This window comes from Triturus cristatus, chromosome 6 (genome assembly GCF_964204655.1).
Source record: "Triturus cristatus chromosome 6, aTriCri1.1, whole genome shotgun sequence".
In the NCBI taxonomy this organism is placed as follows: Eukaryota; Metazoa; Chordata; class Amphibia; order Caudata; family Salamandridae; genus Triturus; species Triturus cristatus.
The window spans coordinates 1,872,272,900-1,872,292,422 of record NC_140589.1 but is presented as its reverse complement, the minus strand read 5'-3'; the positions used below and the strand labels follow the sequence as shown (position 1 = coordinate 1,872,292,422).

Sequence of the window (19,523 nt, the reverse complement as noted above, 5' to 3'; positions counted from 1 at the left end):
GTATCCAGTATGGGGCAAATGCCCTTGTTATGCACGCTGATTCCTTCGGTTCGGACTTGCTGTCGTGCTCCCGAATGTAGGATCCAAGCCCCCGGTCCTTTTCATTTACATCTTGGTTCCCCGCAGGCGGCTGTGCTGCTTGGGGCGGGGGCTGGGCTCCGGCTCCTCGGCTCTTGTCCTGTGGATTGTGGGGAGCAGGCTTGCCCTCCCACATGCCCTTCTCTCTCTCGCTGTCCTGCCCCACTGGGGTTCTGGCTTAGTGTTGCTCCTCATTCTTGCGTGGCATGCCATTGCCGGTTTGGCTCCCATGCAGCTTCTCACCGGCCGATGTTTCCCGATGTGGTGAGGGTTTCCCGCAGGGCATGGGTTCGCATCCTGCCTGTGAGAGGCGTGGATGCGGCCTTCCATCTTGGGCGACTGACCTCCCCTGGAGAACTGGGTTTGAGTCTCGGCAACAACATTGACCTCCTGTGTTTCTGGGTATATCACTTTGATCCCTGTGACATTGTATACTATGTTGTTCCATTTTTTATTTTCGGTCTCCAGAGGCTGTGTGTTTCATTCTTGGAGTCTCCATATTTCTGGTTTCTGAAATGTACCTTGAGGACTCTGGCCATTATGCCTTGCTTGTCACTTTGTGCGGCACGCATTCCCCGGACGGGGGGGGGGGGGTCTTTGCGTTCCTTGTATGCTGTTTTTCATGTGTTTGCCATGCGGTTACTGGCTCTAACACCTGGGATAATGCCCTCAGTCCGGTTCATCCAGCTCTGGGTGTCCAATGCTTCTTCCGTATTTATTGTGCATTGTCGCATGTTTCACAGCCGGCTTCGACTCGTTGTGTCTCCGTGGCCTTGTGTCTCTGTTCTCTGACTCTTCTCCTTTGGTTTTGGGTTCGCTCCCTGGTGTTTACCCCGTGGTGGTGGCTTCATTACTGCGAGTACCCTTGGTCCTGTGCTTTTTGTCCTCTGGTTCGGATCACCCCTCTCTCTGTAGGGGCATGGCCTCTATTGTGCCCTCGTCCTGCTGTCGCGTGCCGGGCTTGCTGGGGTGCGTTTGTCTGGTTGTTCCGATACGCTCGCCATGCCTTCTGGTGTGTTATTGGGGGGCGGGTGCCTCTCAGTCTCGCCTCTGCTGCCTCCTCTGTGGGGTTGGGGCTTTGGCCCCACGGAGCTATTACTCGTGGGTTCATCTTGTACCTCTGGTGGCACAGGCTCGTGCGGGCATGCCTTTGGTCATCCCCCGTCTTGTGCGGGGTTCCTCCCAGCCCTTTCGGGGTGGGGTTATAGCCGTGGCTCCTGGGTCCGCTTGGTGGTTGATGGTTCCCGGGCCGGTGTTGGGTCTGGGTTGCTGCTCTCTATTGCCAAGGAGCTATTGCTCAATGGTAAGTCTTGTACCTCTGGTGGCACTGGCTCACACAGTACATGATTTAATGGTATCGGGCCCGTCTGGGGTCTCTGCCCTTTCTTGAGTCTCTTGACCGTGGTCTTCTATGTGCTTCTGGTCAGGTTGGTGTGTTGCCGCGGCTCCTGACTCTTGTTTCCTCTGGGGCCCTACTGGTTCCTTGGCCCTTTGGTGCCTACTGCCGTATGTCCTTTAAGCTCCTGCTCTCGTCTGTTCTCGGAGGTCTGTTGGTCGGCCTTGTTTGTTCCTGGATGAGTGCCCGCCAGGTTCTTCCTGGTGCTGTGGGTTGCCTGTGCATCCTCTCTTTCAGAGGTGTTGCTGTTCTTGCCCTGGGTTGGCTCCTCCTTTTTGTATCCTCCCCTCTGTCCCTCGGGTGTTTCCTTCGGCCTTGGCTCCTCTGGGAGGTCTAATGCATTGTTCTTGGGGTACTTGGTTCTCCAATGGGCTTTCGCTCGTTGGTAAGTCTTGTGCCTCTGGTGGTGTCAGCTCTCGCTGGTCACGGGTTCGGCTCCTGCCAATGCTGCATCCTTCCCTGTCGACTGGTTGATTCTTCTTCCTTTTTTTCCTGGTGGTTGCGGCCTTGATGTGGCTTGGCCTGGACGTATCCTCCCTTCTCCTGTGCTTCAGTTCTTTCGGCTCGGGGTTCTTGGTTCCCCGCGATTTGCTGGGTGTCCTCGTCTTGGGTGGTGCTGGCTGCTGTATTCTCTGCTCCTGTGCACTTTGACCATCTCCTGTCGACGTGTGGAGTTCAGGTCCGACCGGTCTTCATGTGACCCGTGCCTACTTTGCCTTTTGGGGGCGCTCGCTGTCCTCTTTTGATTCGGCATGATTGGGTCTTGTGCAGATGCTCTTTCTTTGCCTGGGAGGGTGGATGGGCGTGCGGTTCGGCTGGCACCTCTTCTCCTTCTTCGGTTTCACTTCAACGTCCTGGCAGGGTGTTTCAGGTGGCCCTGGTTGGTTCTCTTGCATCCCCTCAGGTTGCTCTTCTGCCATGGTTTCCGCCCTTATTCCATGCGTGGGGTGTTGGTGCTTTGGTGCCTCGCCGGCCTTGGTGTCCCCTCCTCCTTCCTGGAGGTTGCTCCTCTGTGGTGGTCCCGCTGTCCCTTTCTCCGCTCTGCTTTTCCTCTCCTGTTTCGTCTAGCGCTCAGCCGGTTGGTTTTGGGGGTTTGGAAGTTGATGGCGGTGATGTTGTGGCCTAGTGTTTAAGGTCACAGTCCTTCCTCCACAGATTGTGTTCATATTCTGATGTTTCCCTGGTTTGTAGTTCCCGGTTAATGATTAAGGCAATGTTGTGACCAAGGAGCTGTGGTTCTATGGTGCGTCTTGTGTCTCTGGTAGCTCTGGCTTCCCCTGCACTAGGGTTCAATTCCTGCCTCTGCTTTCGAAGTTTCACAATGTGGTGCATGTTATTCCCAGGTTTTTCGGATGTGCTGTGCCCTTGGGGTCTGCGGCCGTCTCTGGCGGTTTTCTACTTCGCGGAGTTTCTCCCTGTTGCCTGTGTGAGGGTTCTGTGCTTGAGTTCCTTTGGTACAGTTTGTGCTTCTCTGCTCTCTGCTGCCGTTGGTCTGCCATTACGGCTATCCGGGGATCCTCTCTTGTCTCCCTTGAGTCCTTGGCTTCTTGCCTTCTGCGCATTTTTTCCTGTGACTGCCTGTCGTTGCTTTGCCTTTTCCCCCCTGGAAATCTTCCTTTGGTCCTTCATGCTTTGCATTCTGGTCCGTTCCGTTTGGGCGACGTTGGGGGTGCTTGCCGTTTGCTTGTCATCCTCTTCTTGCGTTTCTTCCCTGCCTGCCTGGGCCTTCGTCCTGGCCGGAACTTCTTCTCCTGAATGTCCTTGGCTGCCCCTCTTCGGGGTGGGGATACAGCTCAGTTCCCTGGTTTGCCTTGGGCTCTGGTGATCTGCCTTGGCATACGGCCTCCCTTCGCCTGGTGGACTTTTCTTGTCACCTTTGGGGTTGCCCAGCAGGGTCGTCGTCCTACGGAGGCCTCTGTTCCCGTTGGGTTCGGTCCGCTTCTTTGGCCTTCCTGCTTCCGGGGTCTCTCTTCCCCCGGTCATTCAGGGTCATTCCACTCAGTGTGTGTCCTCCTCCTGGCTTCTTTCGAGGGGCCTCCATATTGGTACTTTGTGCTTCGGCGTCTTGGTCCTCCTCAAGTACCTTCTTCTCCCATTTGTTTTTTTTTTGCGGATGGGAGTGGTTCTTCTGGGGATTTTGGCTCTGCCATCATTGCGGCTGTTCTTTGGTTGTGCTTGTCTGCATTGTCTTTTCCTTGGCATCCTGGATGTCTTTCTTTGTTCGTCTGGCGCTTGGGTATATGCTCCTTAGTGACTGGGACGAGGAAGACGGACGAGGTTGGTAATGACTCGGTTACTTACCGGTAATGTTCATTACTCCGAGTCAAAGTCTTCCTCGTCACAGACATGTTCCCTCCCGCCCGCCCTTGGTGGTGGGGGGGGGGACGGACAAAGTTTATTGTCTTTTCTTTTCTTTAGTTTCTGCTTTTGTATTTCAGGATGTTTCCTGTGTTGGTCCCACCTTTATAGGCCAGGTGACAGGTACTTCCTGTCAAGCTGCCATATTGGGTGAGGTCCTTTTTCATTTATGGGTAAATGCTGAGTCTGGAACACGGGGTGCTCCTTAGTGACTGTGACGAGATAGACTAAGACTCGGAGTAATGAACATTACCGGTAAGTAACGGAGTCATTTAGAGGGCAGGAGGCATGAAGAAAAAGCTCTTGGTCATTAGGGCACACCACCAAGACCAAAATCAGCGCAAGATCATTCAAAAAGCCCCAGGAGGCCAGAGATATGAGCATTCCAAGATCTGTTCCTTGGAAGTGACTGATCGTGAGAAACAGCAAGTAACACTCCGCTGCTAATATTTGTAATTTCCCCAGGGAGGGCCAAACCCTGAGCGTCGGTGCAGGACATCAATGTATTTCTTGATGGAGAGGGGACGTGCATGGGGCCCCCTCACTGAACCAAACTTTGGTCCCGGAGACCCCATCCATCTGGGCCTAATGCACAGTAGATTTTCGTAGGGACAGATGGCAGAGTCAGTGAGTACCCCCTTGCTCTGTTCACCCTGCTCCAAGGGAAGCCGTGACCCGGAATGAGGGGGTGCCTCTCCTCCCCTGTGTCTGAGGGGCAAAGAGGTGCCGCAGACAGCACCCCACCTGGGCTCTACAAGGGCAGGGAGGAGGAGAAGAAACTACTTGCTCTCAGTCTGGCTGATGCAGTCCGGCTGCACACAGGGAGCCAGCTGGGGCTTCAGAGGCATTGAGGCTTCTCTCTTGTGTCCAACAGAAAAAAATGGGTGCCCGAAGAATAAAGGCGGTGCAATTCGGATTTTTTTTTTTTAAAAGACTGCGTCTTCCCGGCTTGGCAAAGCAAGAAGCAGTTCATCATATATTCATGCCTCAGGACATAGGAGTGCCCCATAAGCCCTTTGAGGTGGCTTGGTTTGCATATTGTGCTTTTTTTTCGTGGTGTCCCTCGAAGTGCAGGTGTGCCACCAGCTTTTTGGAAATGTGTCGGGGAGCTGCAAGGAGTAAAGAACGAGTCACAGGAATAAGTTCAAAGCCACAATGCTTATTTGACTATGTTGGTGATTGACAGCATAAGGTTCCAAAATATAATGAAGCTATTGGAATTACCCCCATTGATTTCAAGGATTGGTTATTACATGCATTTTATATTAGTACTGTCTTCATTGGCTTTAGTGGGTTTGTATTGGTGAATTGTAACATTTGGATGCGTTTATTGATGTTGTGGCTCCCTGACAAAAGCAGTAGTCCTGCCTTCTTGACATTGTGGTTATAAGGTTCAAGGCCCACTAAGGGGTGTAATGTGATATGAGGGTGTCACCATAGGTATTTCCATCTACCTAATTGGATAGATTGGAAATTGAATGCATAGTATTTAGTAGTGTGTGTGGCCCCGACGCCGCCCCTCCACACCTATAAATGATGTGCATCTTTTGGACGCGCAGCGGACGAGCGCAGCGGGCGCGCCGTCCGCGTGCCGAAGGTGAGCCAAAGGTAAGCCCGTCTGCGCCCGTCCGCGCCAGGCCGGGCACCAGGGCACGCCACGCTGGCCATCTCATTTCATACTCGTCTCAATCTCTCAAAGAGCTACAGCATCTTGCCCCCCCCCGCTGTCTCCTAACACCAACCGCCGTATACACACAGCCGGCCTTACGCACCCCGCTCTACACCCTCCATGCGGATGCACACCTTCAGTCAACCCGTCCAGGAACGCTATCTCCATCAGGGTGTCATATTTGAACACCCGCTCTCTAGCAAAGCACTATGCAGATATTTTCATCCTGTTGACTGACAACAGCCCCGACATACTCCTGCTCACGGAAACATGGTTAACGTCAGAGTCCCTCCGAGATATCTTGGCGGCCCTCCCTCCTGACTACTACATTCTCCATGCCGATCGCCCCGGTGACCGGCCCGGAGGTGGGGTGGCAGCCATCATATCCAACTGCCTGAACTCTATCTCCTCTCTTTCCCTCCCACTTCCTGCGGTGGATAATTTACTTATTAGCGTGGAAATTGGCACCGGTGCCCTCACCTTCCTCCTTTTATACCGGCCTCCACATCGTATGCCATCCTTTTCTACCATCTTGAGCGAACAACTGTCCAATCTATTAACGCGGTACAAAAGGGGGTGGTGATGGACGGAGCATCAGAACCAATCAAACACTCACACCCAGTCAACAGATCTGGGTTTGATCCATCACCGTTCTTTAGCCCACTCTGCCACCCCAGTTCAGACATGGCCATATGCAAATCAGTCTGACCCTGTGCCTCATGGGAACAGTCCAGCCCGAACTGCCAAGCCATGCCTTCCCTGGACCGGAAACAAGCTTCCTAGGACCGATTTCTGGCATTTCAGCCGTCTTCAGCCAGGCTTGCTTGAATCCAGTGACAAAGTGAGCAAGGGACTCACGTCTGAGCATACCCTGCCAACTTATGGCGAACAAAGCGGTACAAAAGGGGGTGGTGATGGACGGAGCATCAGAACCAATCAAACACTCACACCCAGTCAACAGATCTGGGTTTGATCCATCACCGTTCTTTAGCCCACTCTGCCACCCCAGTTCAGACATGGCCATATGCAAATCAGTCTGACCCTTGACCTCATGGGAACAGTCCAGCCCGAACTGCCAAGCCATGCCTTCTCTGGACCGGAAACAAGCTTCTTAGGACCGGTTTCTGGCATTTCAGCCGTCTTCAGCCAGGCTTGCTTGAATCCAGTGACAAAGTGAGCAAGGGACTCACGTCTGAGCATACCCTGCCAACTTATGCCGAACAAAGCGGTACAAAAGGGGGTGGTGATGGACGGAGCATCAGAACCAATCAAACACTCAAGCAAGCCCCTTGGTTAAATCCACCCCACTCACGCTTTCTCCCTCACTCACTCTGTCTTAACGCGCCAGGAAGCCTTTGGTGTCAGCGCGGTCTATAAATTGCACTTAAGATAAGATAAGAATAATAAGCACTGACACATGTGAATATCAAGGACCCCCTGTAGAACAATGTAGCTCCTGGGACAGGGCAAAAACACAATGGAAAGTATTGTTCCCAGGCAACATATAATCATACAAGTACAAATATGGTGCAAAAAATGAGTTCAAAAAGTGAATTATAAAAACAATAATGTTTGATCAAAAGAGCAAATACATTGACCTTTCATTAAAAAATGCATCAAATTTCTAACATAATTGAATTCGTATTACAAAGAATATCTATTGTGATTTAAAAACAATGAGTGGCGGAGATAAATTCTTCGATGTGTGTTTTGGCACTGTGGGTGCCTTCGTCAGGAGTTGCCACCAATAAACCTGAAATTGATTAAAAGGGCATTTAGAACTCATTCTTGTAATAATTACATTCAATTTCTTTATATCATCAATATAGAGCTGTGTTACAATCCGCTAGTAACTATTGAATATACAGTTACATGTTACAAATAACAACATTTGTATAACATTTTTGAAAGAGGGAAAAACATATAGAAAAGATGAGAGTAAGTAAAGATCTAGATGAGTGACGACATAATAGAATAGATCAGGAAGGAACTTCTCATTCGGATATTCTGTATTTATTTAAAATCTAAGCAATAGAAGTGAGAGACTTAACATGGTGTAGGAACAAAAATGAAGTCTTTCTTTGGTCTTGACTTGTCTACATGAAAAACTCATAAAGAAGATCTAAAAAGCAAGTTTCTGTGTAGTGACTTAATCTGTTGTAAGGCTAACAGACCATCAATATATTCTTACATCACAAATGATAGGCTAATAATATCTATATACGTGAATGTAACTGTCTATTTTTATTCTTACTTGTATTCTAGCTTTGATTCAATAGTTATGTGAAATCAATCCACACTAATTGCCTCATCCCGGAGCCTGTGCTGTTCCCTCACCATACCACTCCTCAAAGAGCTCTGCTGGCTCCCCGTTCAAAAGTTCTGCCAGTTCAAACTTCTCACACATGCAAGTCACTACAGCCACGGGACCCGTATACCTGCATCACCGGCTTCACTTCCACCAACCTACCAGACAACTTCAATCAGCATCACTCTCACTCGCACACACACCCCACATCCACAGAAGCAGAATGGAGGTCGATCATTCTCCTACTGAGTAGCCAAATCCTGGAACAACCACCCCCAACACTTCCGTGCCTCCTCCTCACTTCTTGAATTTCACAGGAAGCTGAAGACCAAGCTTTTTAATTAGTCTTCTTTCATGACCATCAAGACTGCCTGTACTCCAGCCCAACCTCACCCCAGGCCTACTCTCACCTAATCAGTGCCCTCACAGGTGACAAGCAGATCTCCACAAATCCACCTTACATTACATTACATATCATGCCAGGTGATCCCCGTCCAGAAAAGGGACACAAACAACCTCAGACCGTTTTCGGCCTGGTTAGACCTCGTAAGTGAGGTATTCCTTTGATCCTGTGGCACAGAAAGCAAGGGACTCAAGTCGGCCATATACTTGACTGTTTAGGGCGTTACGTCAATCATAGGATGGGAGGAATGCTTGCAAGGCTCGATATCGCAGCTGTAGCCGCCCGAATGCAGAGTAGACACCACCTCTCATATAATGTTCCAGTTCATGGGGTCTCTAAAAAGATTTATCTCACCAAGAACATTACCAGCCCTTCCATGGAACCTTAATGTGGCTCCTATTCAACTAATGCAGCCTTCTTTTGAGCCGTTACATTTTTGTCACTACAATTTCTCTTGTGGAAAGTAGCCTTCCTCATTACAGTCACTTCTTTGCATAGCTTTTGTGAATTATATGCCGTAACTGCAGAGGAGCCTATTATTCAGGTGCACAAACATCCGGTTGATCTATCTAAGAAACCCTTGCTTTAGGCCAGCGGTCATCTCTCAATTCCATGTATCCAAAATACTGACTTACTGGGATTCTTCCCACAACCTCAGTCACTTGCTGGAAGAGTATTACACATATTAGTGGTCAAAAGAGTTTGTATGCATTACACTGATTGTGCAAAATCCATTCGCAAAACAAAGCAACTGTTCCTTGTCCCAGTTCAACTTCAAAAATCCTATGTCGAAGTCAGGTTTTGCACAACGGAGGGTTAAATGCATTCAAGTGTGTCACCCCAGATCGAACGTCCATTAAACACTAGGCCTCTGCTCACAAAACAAGCATTTGCAATGCAATCGGTTTCGCATTTGTGAGTTTGAGCTGCTGGCATTGTATATGGCAATGCCTTTTATTAATGTGTTTTCAAAGCCTGCAAGCAGCGCGTAAACACGCACTTTGTACTTATAGTCGTCGCTTACGAGTACCAAGGCTGGCAGTAACTGCGCCTCTTCTACTTCTCATAAGCAATAACTACAAGCACAAAGTGCGTGTTTAGGTACCGCTTGCAGGTTTTCAAAACACATAAAGAAAATGTATTGTCATTGGAAAAAGCTAACCCAAATAAAACCCCTATGTTTCAACTACAAAGCAGGCTAGAAAGGAGCCAGCTGAGGAGGCACAGAGAGGAGCAACATAGTAGTAGTTGGCGTCACGGGTGGCAGGGGGTGGTGATAAGGGATAAGAAAGCATTGTCAGCATAAGGGGAGCCCATCCAGGGAGATCGGGGCAACCAAAATGGTGTTGAAAGAGGAGCCCCATGGGCTCTGAGACTGCCTAGGTATGGAAAGTGGAGCTGCACAGACACCGTAGGGTGATGAAAAGGAACTCAGGAGACAGGGAGGAGCCACAGCAGAAATCAGTGCTCCTGTGAATTATGGTAGGGGAGCGACAAATATTTGAGTGCCTCTCTGTGAATTATCGGTTACTTCATCCAGACATATCACACAATAAAAATATGGCTAAAATAAGTCAGACAAATTGGTGTTGCAAATGCTTGTTAGCAGTGATACCAGATCTATAAATAAAAAAAATGATCTTGTTGTGAATAAACAGAATTGAAAATTTTCCAATTCCTAGAATATTAGAATTTGAGTTAAGTTTGGAAGACATGTTGGTCTTCAGAGTGCCTCAAAAAATCCGCTTAAAGCACCCATTAACCTGTTATCTATCACTCTGACACTTGTCTCCCAACATCTCTCAGAAATCCTCTGTATGCAGATCTTACACATCATGTTATTGCTCTTTAACACTGTGTTTTTACTCTCCCCTTTTGCATGCATCACATTGCTCGCATCACCCACGTCACTGTTCTCTCTTTCTCCCTCCAGCCCTCTAAATATGCAATTCCTTTCCCTGAATGATGTGCTGTTAGTATTTCGTCAACTTGTATACTGTAATTACAACTGCACATGTGTGACAACTGATCTATGCACATTGCCCAGAGGCTACAGTTTGAATGAACATGTGGTGAAATAATTTTATGACCCAGCGATAGGAAATGTGCGAAACTCTTACTGACTTCAGTGAAAGTAAAGTAAAGTACTTAGCTCGGCCCCAGCAAAATTTCCTTGGCAATGAGACACCGCTCCTTACCAAAGACCATACGCCAGGCTTTTAAGAACTGCGTGGGGCAACACATCAAGTGCGGCTACTGACTTTGCATAACCCCACAGAGATACAGCATAAAGTTGCACATAGAGGAGCTATTATTATGTTAGCATTTCAGTGTTGTTATGCAGACAGCAGCACTAAAATGCATTCATTACTCAAACCCCTGATGCTTGGTAGGGCAATAGTTCATGTGACAGAGGGATGAATATGGGTCCAAAGTGAGTTGGGGGTCAGATCTACATTTTCTGAATAGCCTACTCTATTCTTTTCTTTATATGTTTGCTCTAGCTTGCCCCTTCTTACATGTCTTACAAATCTTTCACCTTCGTCTGCCACATACTATGATAACTCAAGACACCATTGTGCAGTCAGTCATCCACATTAATTCACCCATTCATTCTTCATCCACAAGTCTAAGTAGAACTCATTCACACTCTCACGTATCCAGTCATCCATGCACTCACCCACCCTTACATGCATCCATGCACTCGCACACATGCATACCTCATCTACTTTGGCAGTCACTCAACTATCCATTAAACCATCCATCCATGAACTCTCTCCTCTATTCATCTATGCGCACCCATTAATACATTCACACAAACATTCGCACGCCACCCCTAAAGATGCTCACATGTAAACCTTGCGAATCAATAAAAAAACAAAAAAACTTTGATTTAAACGGTAGGCTAATATGGTGTTTGTTAATACTTCCATTATTTTAATTGTTAATTTGAATATCACCACCATCAATCACACTTTGGGCTTGTATTGAAGTGCAGCTGTGCTTTTTGTTTAGTCAAAGACCTGTTGTCGGCATCTAGCATGACCTATTTTGGAAAGCGGCGACTAAGCAGAATACGCACCACTTGGTCACGGCCATAATTTTTGCCAAACTTTTTACAGGATCTGATGGCACGGAATGGAGAGCAGGGGTAGGAGACAAAGCCTAAAATCGACCGACCCTTCTCTCGGAGAGGGGCATTCTGAGCACGAAGAAAGCTTTTCAGGAAAGGAGCTCAAAGTACTACTGCATCCGATCTGTGAACGGCTTCTTTTTAATCAATCCGGGGGCCTAAGCAGCCCCTCAGTGTACAAGATGGAATACAGATTTCAGTGAGAGCGTTTTACACGCTTACCTATTTTTATACGAGCGCTCCAGTTGCTTCAAGCCGAGTACACGCTCAATATGAAACAGGAGAAGAAATGGCCGAACACTGTGCATGCATCAGGACAGTAACCCGAGGACATCCAATTAAAGGCACCGCTCCCAGGCAGTTCCACACTGTCTGCCAGGTTCGGAATTGATCACGTGGTACACTTGGCTTGATAACAATCATTCCTGACCGTGCGGTGCCTACAGAGTTTGTTGCAGTGTGAAGTCTTACTAAACAAGCATTCCCAACCCGCTCCCGGCCTCGTAGCAACACAGCGCGGCTGGGAGCGTTTACCTGGGGCTGCTCTCGCGATTGACGCTTCCCTCCTGGCGGAACTCCGATGGGAGCTCTCCTCCTCCTGCGGCGCTGCTTCAGCAGAGATGGGACTTCCTTCTTCCGCTCTGTGTCTCGATGACGTGCTTATGGAAGTCCCGGTTGCTAGGCTGGCTTTGTTCTTACTGCAACGCGGCTCCTCTCCGATCATGGACCCGGCCTCGGGCAGGCAGCTCGAGTAGCAGCGGTGATTTAAAAGTGAACACGCAGCAGTCCTGGAGATCGGGGGCCGGTGGTGATAAAATACCGGCCCTCGGTACTTTACTTCTGTCACGGGCCGGCGACGCACGCAGCGCTCTCGGTGCTCCTGGAGAGTTGATAGGCGTGTAAGCCAGGCAGGTTGCACGACGGCACCAGCGACATCCTTGGGGGCACATAATTACCCCCAGCGACAGCAGCAACAGCGGAGCATGGAGACATGAGGGGGGCGGCGAGATTCATCAGACTGTGGAAGGAGGGTTAGGGAGGGATGGGAAGAAAGTAGTCTGTGCAGTGAAGGGGCCAGTAGCCATGGAAGGATACAAATGAGTGACATGGCTGTCATGGGGCAGGACTAACAAGCTTAAAGCGAATTGGAAGGCAGCATTTGTAACCTAAGCCAATAAAGAAGATGGGCTGGAGAGTGGGCGGAGCTTCCAGGAAGCTTCCACACTATAGTGTATACTGCATGCCTTGCTAGGCGAGTCCTAAAAAGGAACCAGTTGAGGGTTTCTAGGAAATATGCTTCTTGCAAACCTCTAGAGGGCTGCAACATGGTCTACACCACACACCTTCACAAACCATTATTCAATAGGCATTCACGCCCTTCAAGAAGCACAAGTTGGGCAATTTTCCATAAGACTTTATTTCAAACATCTTCCTTATCACTCTCACCTGCTCACACACCACCGGTTTAGGGAGGAGGGCACTGTTTTCGCCGATTCAGGCCACGTGACTTTTGGTAGCCAATGCTGTAACTGGAAAATGTTACCTGTAACAGTCGGCTTGGATCCACATTTTAATTTAATTTTCTCTCTGCACCAGTACACATAAGCTAGCCAGCTTCGTTTCACTCCAAATACTTTGATTTACTCTTTCGGGGTTAAAAAATCCAATCTAAGTTAACGTTTTTGCCCTGGTGCATTGTGGGTTTCAGGAAGGCATCACAAGTCCCTTTGAAACTGAAATCTGTATTTCGATAAAAACAACTTCCAAACGTGTGTGTCCAACACTGATGGTGGGAGTGTGCAAACATGAATCTGCAGCACTACAGGATGTAAACCGATTGTTACAGGTAAGTAGCAGTTTTCTCATAGTGCATATTATATCTTCCAGCAGATGCCTTGCCACCATCCTCCTCTTCCAACAAGTTAGGGCCACTCTTAATCATATCCTATGGTATGCAAATATATATTGACTGACATATTTCTCAAGTCCTCTCCACACACCTCACTTGGGTGCAGAAAATTTATCAGTAACTGATGACAGTGCCCCAGGAGGCTCCTTCTGTCTCCTACTGTTACCACATGATGGGCAGGTGAGGTCACATTGTGCCTCCTAGAAATAGTTGAGAAAAACTGGGGGAAACTTTCTGGCTCTGGTCTAGTGTGGTGGATAATCAAAGGCGAGGCGTCTATAGGAAGATGAAGAATCCATCAGAAGAAATACCAAAGGTGAGTAACTTTATCTTCTAGGACGTATAGCCTGGCTTTTAAAAGTACATATTAAACACCAAGCATGCAAAGCCTTTAAGTAGAAAGCCAGTACTTTCTGAAGGTGGCCCTCTTGACATATCACAATTTGACAGCTATGGTTTTGCATTGTATTGATTAGAAAAGAAAAAGGGCTAATGTTTGTGTTTCTTTGTCTCCCTAGTATAGTGAATTGCTCACTCACTGGGGTGTGCTGTAGTTATCTCGCGAATGCTCTTTGCAGAAATCAGACGCTCACATTCTTAGACCTGAATGATAATGAACTTGGGAGTTCAGGGGTGAAGCAGTTGTTTGATGGTCTGAAAAGTCCAGGATGCAGAATACAGTACCTTCGGTGAGTAGCTGCTGCCTCTGGATGTATGGTATTAGAATGTGTGGTCTTTACCAGATAATAATCAGCGCATGGCACAAGTGAGGGAGTCTAATGTATTTTCACAGACTTTCTACCAAAATGTGCATAGTATGTTCTCAGCAACACTTGATATTTCTAAGTGCTAATGGCCTCCTGTGAACCTCGTCAGTCTTCTGTGTGTGATCCACAACTGTCAGTTTCGGCACATGCATTTGTTGTAGGTTATGCTACTATAAGACCTGGCACAGGTGAACAGACATGTTTCAGTCACACAAAAAACTGTATGTTAGTGACTCATTGCACACTCTATTTTCCACTTTAATGCTCACAGAAAATCAGAAGCATTGAACTATTTTAAGATAATTTTATTTTAATTGTATTGTATCATGTTTTGTAAATGTACTTTACAATTCCTGGGAGACCTCGACCCCCCGCATCTCCCCCACCTCCTCTATTCAGTAGAGATGTCTAATATTCAGGTTTGCCAAACACATCATTCAAAATTCTGACTTGAATTTACGGTTTTCAAATCATCTCTAATGGGGGAGGAGCATGATCTTCTAATAAATGTCTGTACTTCATTACTTACTTCAGGTGAGTTGTGAACTCAGCACATGCCCTTAACAAGACACATGCCTGTAAAAATATGTTACAGATTGATAATGACAACATATGCCCTCCAATGTGCCTGTCCCTGATACATCGAGGATCTCCTTAGACACCTCTGCCATAGTATCTCCAGTGTGTGCTGAAAGCGCCCCTCCCCGAGGCTTATTAGGCGCTGCGGACCCATCCCCGAGGGCCAATACAGCACAGCCACCCTCCCCAAACCTTTTCTGGCCCCAGGACCCCATCCCCTGGGGCTCATATCATTAAAGGTGGATACCCTGGTGCCCACCCGGGCCACCCACCATACATTCGTTGGGGGACTGCGAGGGGAGTCCCAAGGCCCCAGTGGCCCCATCTGACTCCCCACATGCTGCGGGAGCAGCATTGTTTCTGCCCGGAGGGAGCACCTACTAATGCTGCTCCAGTCGGGAGCAATATTTTGGTCCGTTCCCTTAAATGCATAAGTGCTTACAGGGAAACAGATCAAAGTCTGCTCCCAGGTGACGGGGGTATTTTCAAAGCTCTCGCCGCTGGGAGCAGAGTTTGTGTTTGCTCCTTCGTGGCGGGGGCTTACAGGGAAACAGATCAAAGTCTGCTCCCAGGTGACGGGGGTATTTTCAAAGCTCTCGCCGCTGGCAGCAGAGTTTGTGTTTGCTCCTTCGTGGCGGGGGCTTACAGGGAAACAGATCAAAGTCTGCTCCCAGGTGACGGGGGTATTTTCAAAGCTCTCGCCGCTGGGAGCAGAGTTTGTGTTTGCTCCTTCGTGGCGGGGGCTTACAGGGAAACAGATCAAAGTCTGCTCCCAGGTGACGGGGGTATTTTCAAAGCTCTCGCCGCTGGGAGCAGAGTTTGTGTTTGCTCCTTCGTGGCGGGGGCTTACAGGGAAACAGATCAAAGTCTGCTCCCAGGTGACGGGGGTATTTTCAAAGCTCTCGCCGCTGGGAGCAGAGTTTGTGTTTGCTCCTTCGTGGCGGGGGCTTACAGGGAAACAGATCAAAGTCTGCTCCCAGGTGACGGGGGTATTTTCAAAGCTCTCGCTGGCTGGGAGCAGAGTTTGTGTTTGCTCCTTCGTGGCGGGGGTTTTTAAAATGCTCCAACCAAGCGGGAGCAAACACAGCTTTCCCTGTCTGCGCCAGTGCAGGCCGGGAAACCGATGTGTCCCAGGGGCGGGCTCACTGGGACACACATGTGAGCCAGCCCAGGGGGATGGTGTCCCCTGGGCGATTGAACTCTCAGGGAGGGCTGCCGCGCAGAAATATGGCAGAAGTGGGGCATTGCTTTATGTGTTGATATTTTCTTTTGCCTCTTGCAGATTGGCAGAGTGCTTTCACCAAAGTTTGGACAATGATGATGTGTCCTCAGTGCAAACTACAAGTCATTCTCCTGAGTGATGATGTACCCCATAAGTGGAATCAGAGAACTCCAGTTTAAACAAGGAATCTTTTACTATTTGACTTCTAACAGCTCATGAAGTGAAGTGAATTCGTATCTGATGGAATCAAGTTCATAATCGATTCTTCAAGCAAATGAACTTGTTTAATAACACAGATTTCAAATGTTGAGAGATGTAATGGCCACCTTCGAACTTTTTTACCTGTCCGAACTAAGGATCTAGAATCTGACATTGATTAGTGCTTAACCATAACCTACTGCCTTTAGCAAAGTACCAACTAAATCAAGGATCACAACTCATGCGGAAAAACTGAATTCCAGCCGTTTGCCTCCTAAACATTCAGCTGTTAAAGTTAATGGGCAAGAATCTGCTTTAAAAATTGGAATTATTACTAGAATCAAGTGTGGTTCACCAATTCCTTCAGTAGTTACTGATTCCCAAGGACACCAAAGGAGCCTATTCAGAATTTGGGGTAGTCCTACGTATGGGAATTACCAATGTACTCGGTATCGGTAATAATGGGCGCAGGAATACAGATGCAGTATTCATGTCCCAGTTATACTGAGGGTCTAAAAGTGCTGCCTCGTCCCTAATTCCACTATTCTTTCGCATTCCTAGATTTACAAATCCCTGTGCCATCCTTCATCTGTAATTTAGTACAACAACTAAGCACGTAAATTCCTAAGAGTCTGTACTACCAACTTAACAGGTACATTCTGAAAATTCTGAAGAAAAGGACTAACAATGGGTAGTGGCTTGGGCATGTCGCATATTAATTAGAATGTCATTTGCCTGGGACGAATACATTTTGTTATGAAATATGACCTTCATGACGTACAAGAAAATAGAGAATTTCATCTGTAAAGTGGCAAAACAATTCCTAAACTCTTATTCTGCCTCAGCGTCCACTACCTGATCTCCGTTACTCTATATATTTCAAACCAAACCATTAAGCCAGGCTTCTCCAACGAGTAGCTCGTGCACTACTGGTAGCTCTCCGGGTACCTGTAAGTAGCTCTCCTGTGTGCAGCCTAGTCAACTAAATTGGAATCTTGTGCTTGGTTGAATTAATGTATGTGTACCAACATTGAAAAGCATGTATTTGAGACAAAAATATCTATATTTTTAGAACTCATAAGCTGAGGAATGGAGAAAATGGTTGAATTCCCAAAATATATTTAAAGCTGATATTTGAATGGGAAAAATCAAATGGTGTTGGGGAGACTTTTTACGAATATTATTAACTTGGCGGCGCAGGCATTAAACCTATGGCTGTTATGTATTATCAATGTATTGGCATTCCACATTGACAAAGCTTTTTCACATTACTGCTAGCAACCGTTCCTGATGCACTGATGTGATCGCTGCTGGTAACCTTGCATTAGATGGCCACTCATGTATGTTGTCTGATGTGGCCTTCCATAGACCATAAGAAGCTCTTATTATAGAAAAGGTTGGAGACGCCTGCCCTAAGCTTAAACCATTGGTCTGAACTGATTTAAGCTTTAAACCTTTGCAGGTTCCTTTCCTTAAAAAAGAAATATCGAATATTATATATATAAGATTAAGCGGTGAAATTTACTAAGCTGTGTCTGTGCCTCAAGAATGACTGACAGATCAGCATTTAAGAGATTGGCATTGGTAGGATTAATATTAATTTTGTTTTTTGAAAAGTTTTGCATTTTTATTTTGGTTTCAGCGTCCATGGCAATCATGCGTGTGTGCAGAGAACCCCAGGGAAAGGTGCTGTGGGCCTCACGTACAAAATTGTGAAAGAAATGTTTTGTAATCTGTAAAATATAACTTGCAAAATGTGATTTGGTTCGCTATATTGTATGTACAGAGGTAACATGGACTGCAATAACAAATACTTATGATTTGCTTTTGGTAATTACTAACTCATAATTTCGGAGTGAAGTACACATATCATGGTGTGAGGCAGGTGTAGTGTGGGAAAAGTGAGCAGAGAAGCAGGGATCATTGTAAGGTGTGTTCCTGCATTCACTTTGAAAAAGGCAAGCTAGGAATCTCATGAGGATGAGTCAAGAAAAAGGAAGAGAAGAGTTTGCAGTGCTGAATTGGAAATCTTGGTAGCGGAATGTGCGGCGGAGAGCGCTAGACTCTTTGGAAATCGTGATTTGTGGGGCAGAATTTGTGACCGTATTATGCAGTGCGGGTCACTAAAAGGACCATCAGAGAGATCCCAAAAAGGTGATATGAGTTGTGGTCAAGGACAAAGGAAAGGATGGCAGCCAGAAGGTCTGACACAGACTGCACAGGAGGGTGTAGCAGCACAGACTCCACACCAACCCCAATGGAAGAAATGACAGCCACTGCATTTCAGCCAAAGGCAATCAGTAGTGTTCGTACCGTTGCTGCTTCAGCCCCAGTGACCATCACAACAAATAAGGCAGAGATTATTTATAATATATGTGTAATAATTTTAAGCATGCATCGTAAAGCCTGTTTTAAAAAAGGCACAGCCTTGCATGCAAACATTACAAAAATGAAATAATGTTGTATTACATGTTTACCAAAATCAATTTCTTTTATAACTGTATATAAACAATGCATTAGGGGACTTGTAGTCATATTATAGCTGAATATATATTTTAAACTCAAACGACATAATGGATTATGTTTCAGAAACATTACTTATACATCTTGAACATCTTAAACTTCATTACCTTTACAACTCTCATAAATGTTAACTTATTTTTGCATTGCTCTTATATTCACTATTATTTATTTATATATGTTAGCGATGTCTAGCCACAGAGTCCTTACCATAGAATATTCCCCAGAGATCAGATTGGATCTGGAAAATATTGAACAGCAAGCCGGTATGTAACGTTGAAAGTCTCTGTGTCAGCATAGTAAGTGTTGTCTGTACCGGATATGACATGCACAATGCCTATATTGGCACCACACCTGCATGCTGACATCAGTTCCCTTCTTTTTGCACCAAAAGTGAGGATCTGGAAAAGCTACCTCTGTCAATTTTTGACCACTTTTTTCAAAATTTTGTCTCCCATTTTGAGCATTTTGCTCGCAGTGTACCTTAAGGTTGTCCGCTAAGAAGCCTGTGGGGCCTGTCACATGCGGATGTCTGTGACAGACTCCCATCTGGTTTGCCTGTCGTAGCTGGAACCAAATCATGACTCCAGGCACTGTTCCAACTGCCACATCGTGAATCCAATGGCGATTCATGAGCAGGAGACTGGCGGCCTGACATCAGAAGCCTTTGCACTTCTCGAGGTCCCGTTCGCGTGGCGCCCACTTTCAGAGTTGTTCCCGCCAGTCATCATCGTGGTTGAAGTCCTCATTGGTTAAGTCCTACAAACATAAAAGATTTAATGTCAAATCGCTCTTCAACTTTGCAGGTCCAAGTCATCAGACGAGGCACAGGAATGATGCCACTGATCAATGCTCCATTCCCGCACTGTGCTTAGGTCCGCTCTGTGCCACCCTGAAATTACAGGCACCAGAGTAGCACCCACCCAACTCAAAACATTGTGGCCATGCACCTCCTACTTGAGCGGCCTGACCCTTGAGGAGTT

General features: G+C 47.1%; 1 protein-coding gene across 1 annotated transcript in view; it reads left to right on the top strand.

Moving 5' to 3' along the window:
- Nucleotides 1-17,844, top strand: part of LOC146822247 (ribonuclease inhibitor-like) — a 125,808-nt gene extending 107,964 nt beyond the window's left edge. The window contains exons 12-13 of the mRNA XM_085613378.1: nucleotides 13,773-13,943; nucleotides 15,883-17,844. Coding sequence (XP_085469504.1) covers nucleotides 13,773-13,943; nucleotides 15,883-15,961 — 250 coding nt within the window. The 3' untranslated portion in view covers nucleotides 15,962-17,844. The remainder of the gene's footprint in view (nucleotides 1-13,772; nucleotides 13,944-15,882) is intronic.
- Nucleotides 17,845-19,523: the final 1,679 nt, after the last annotated feature.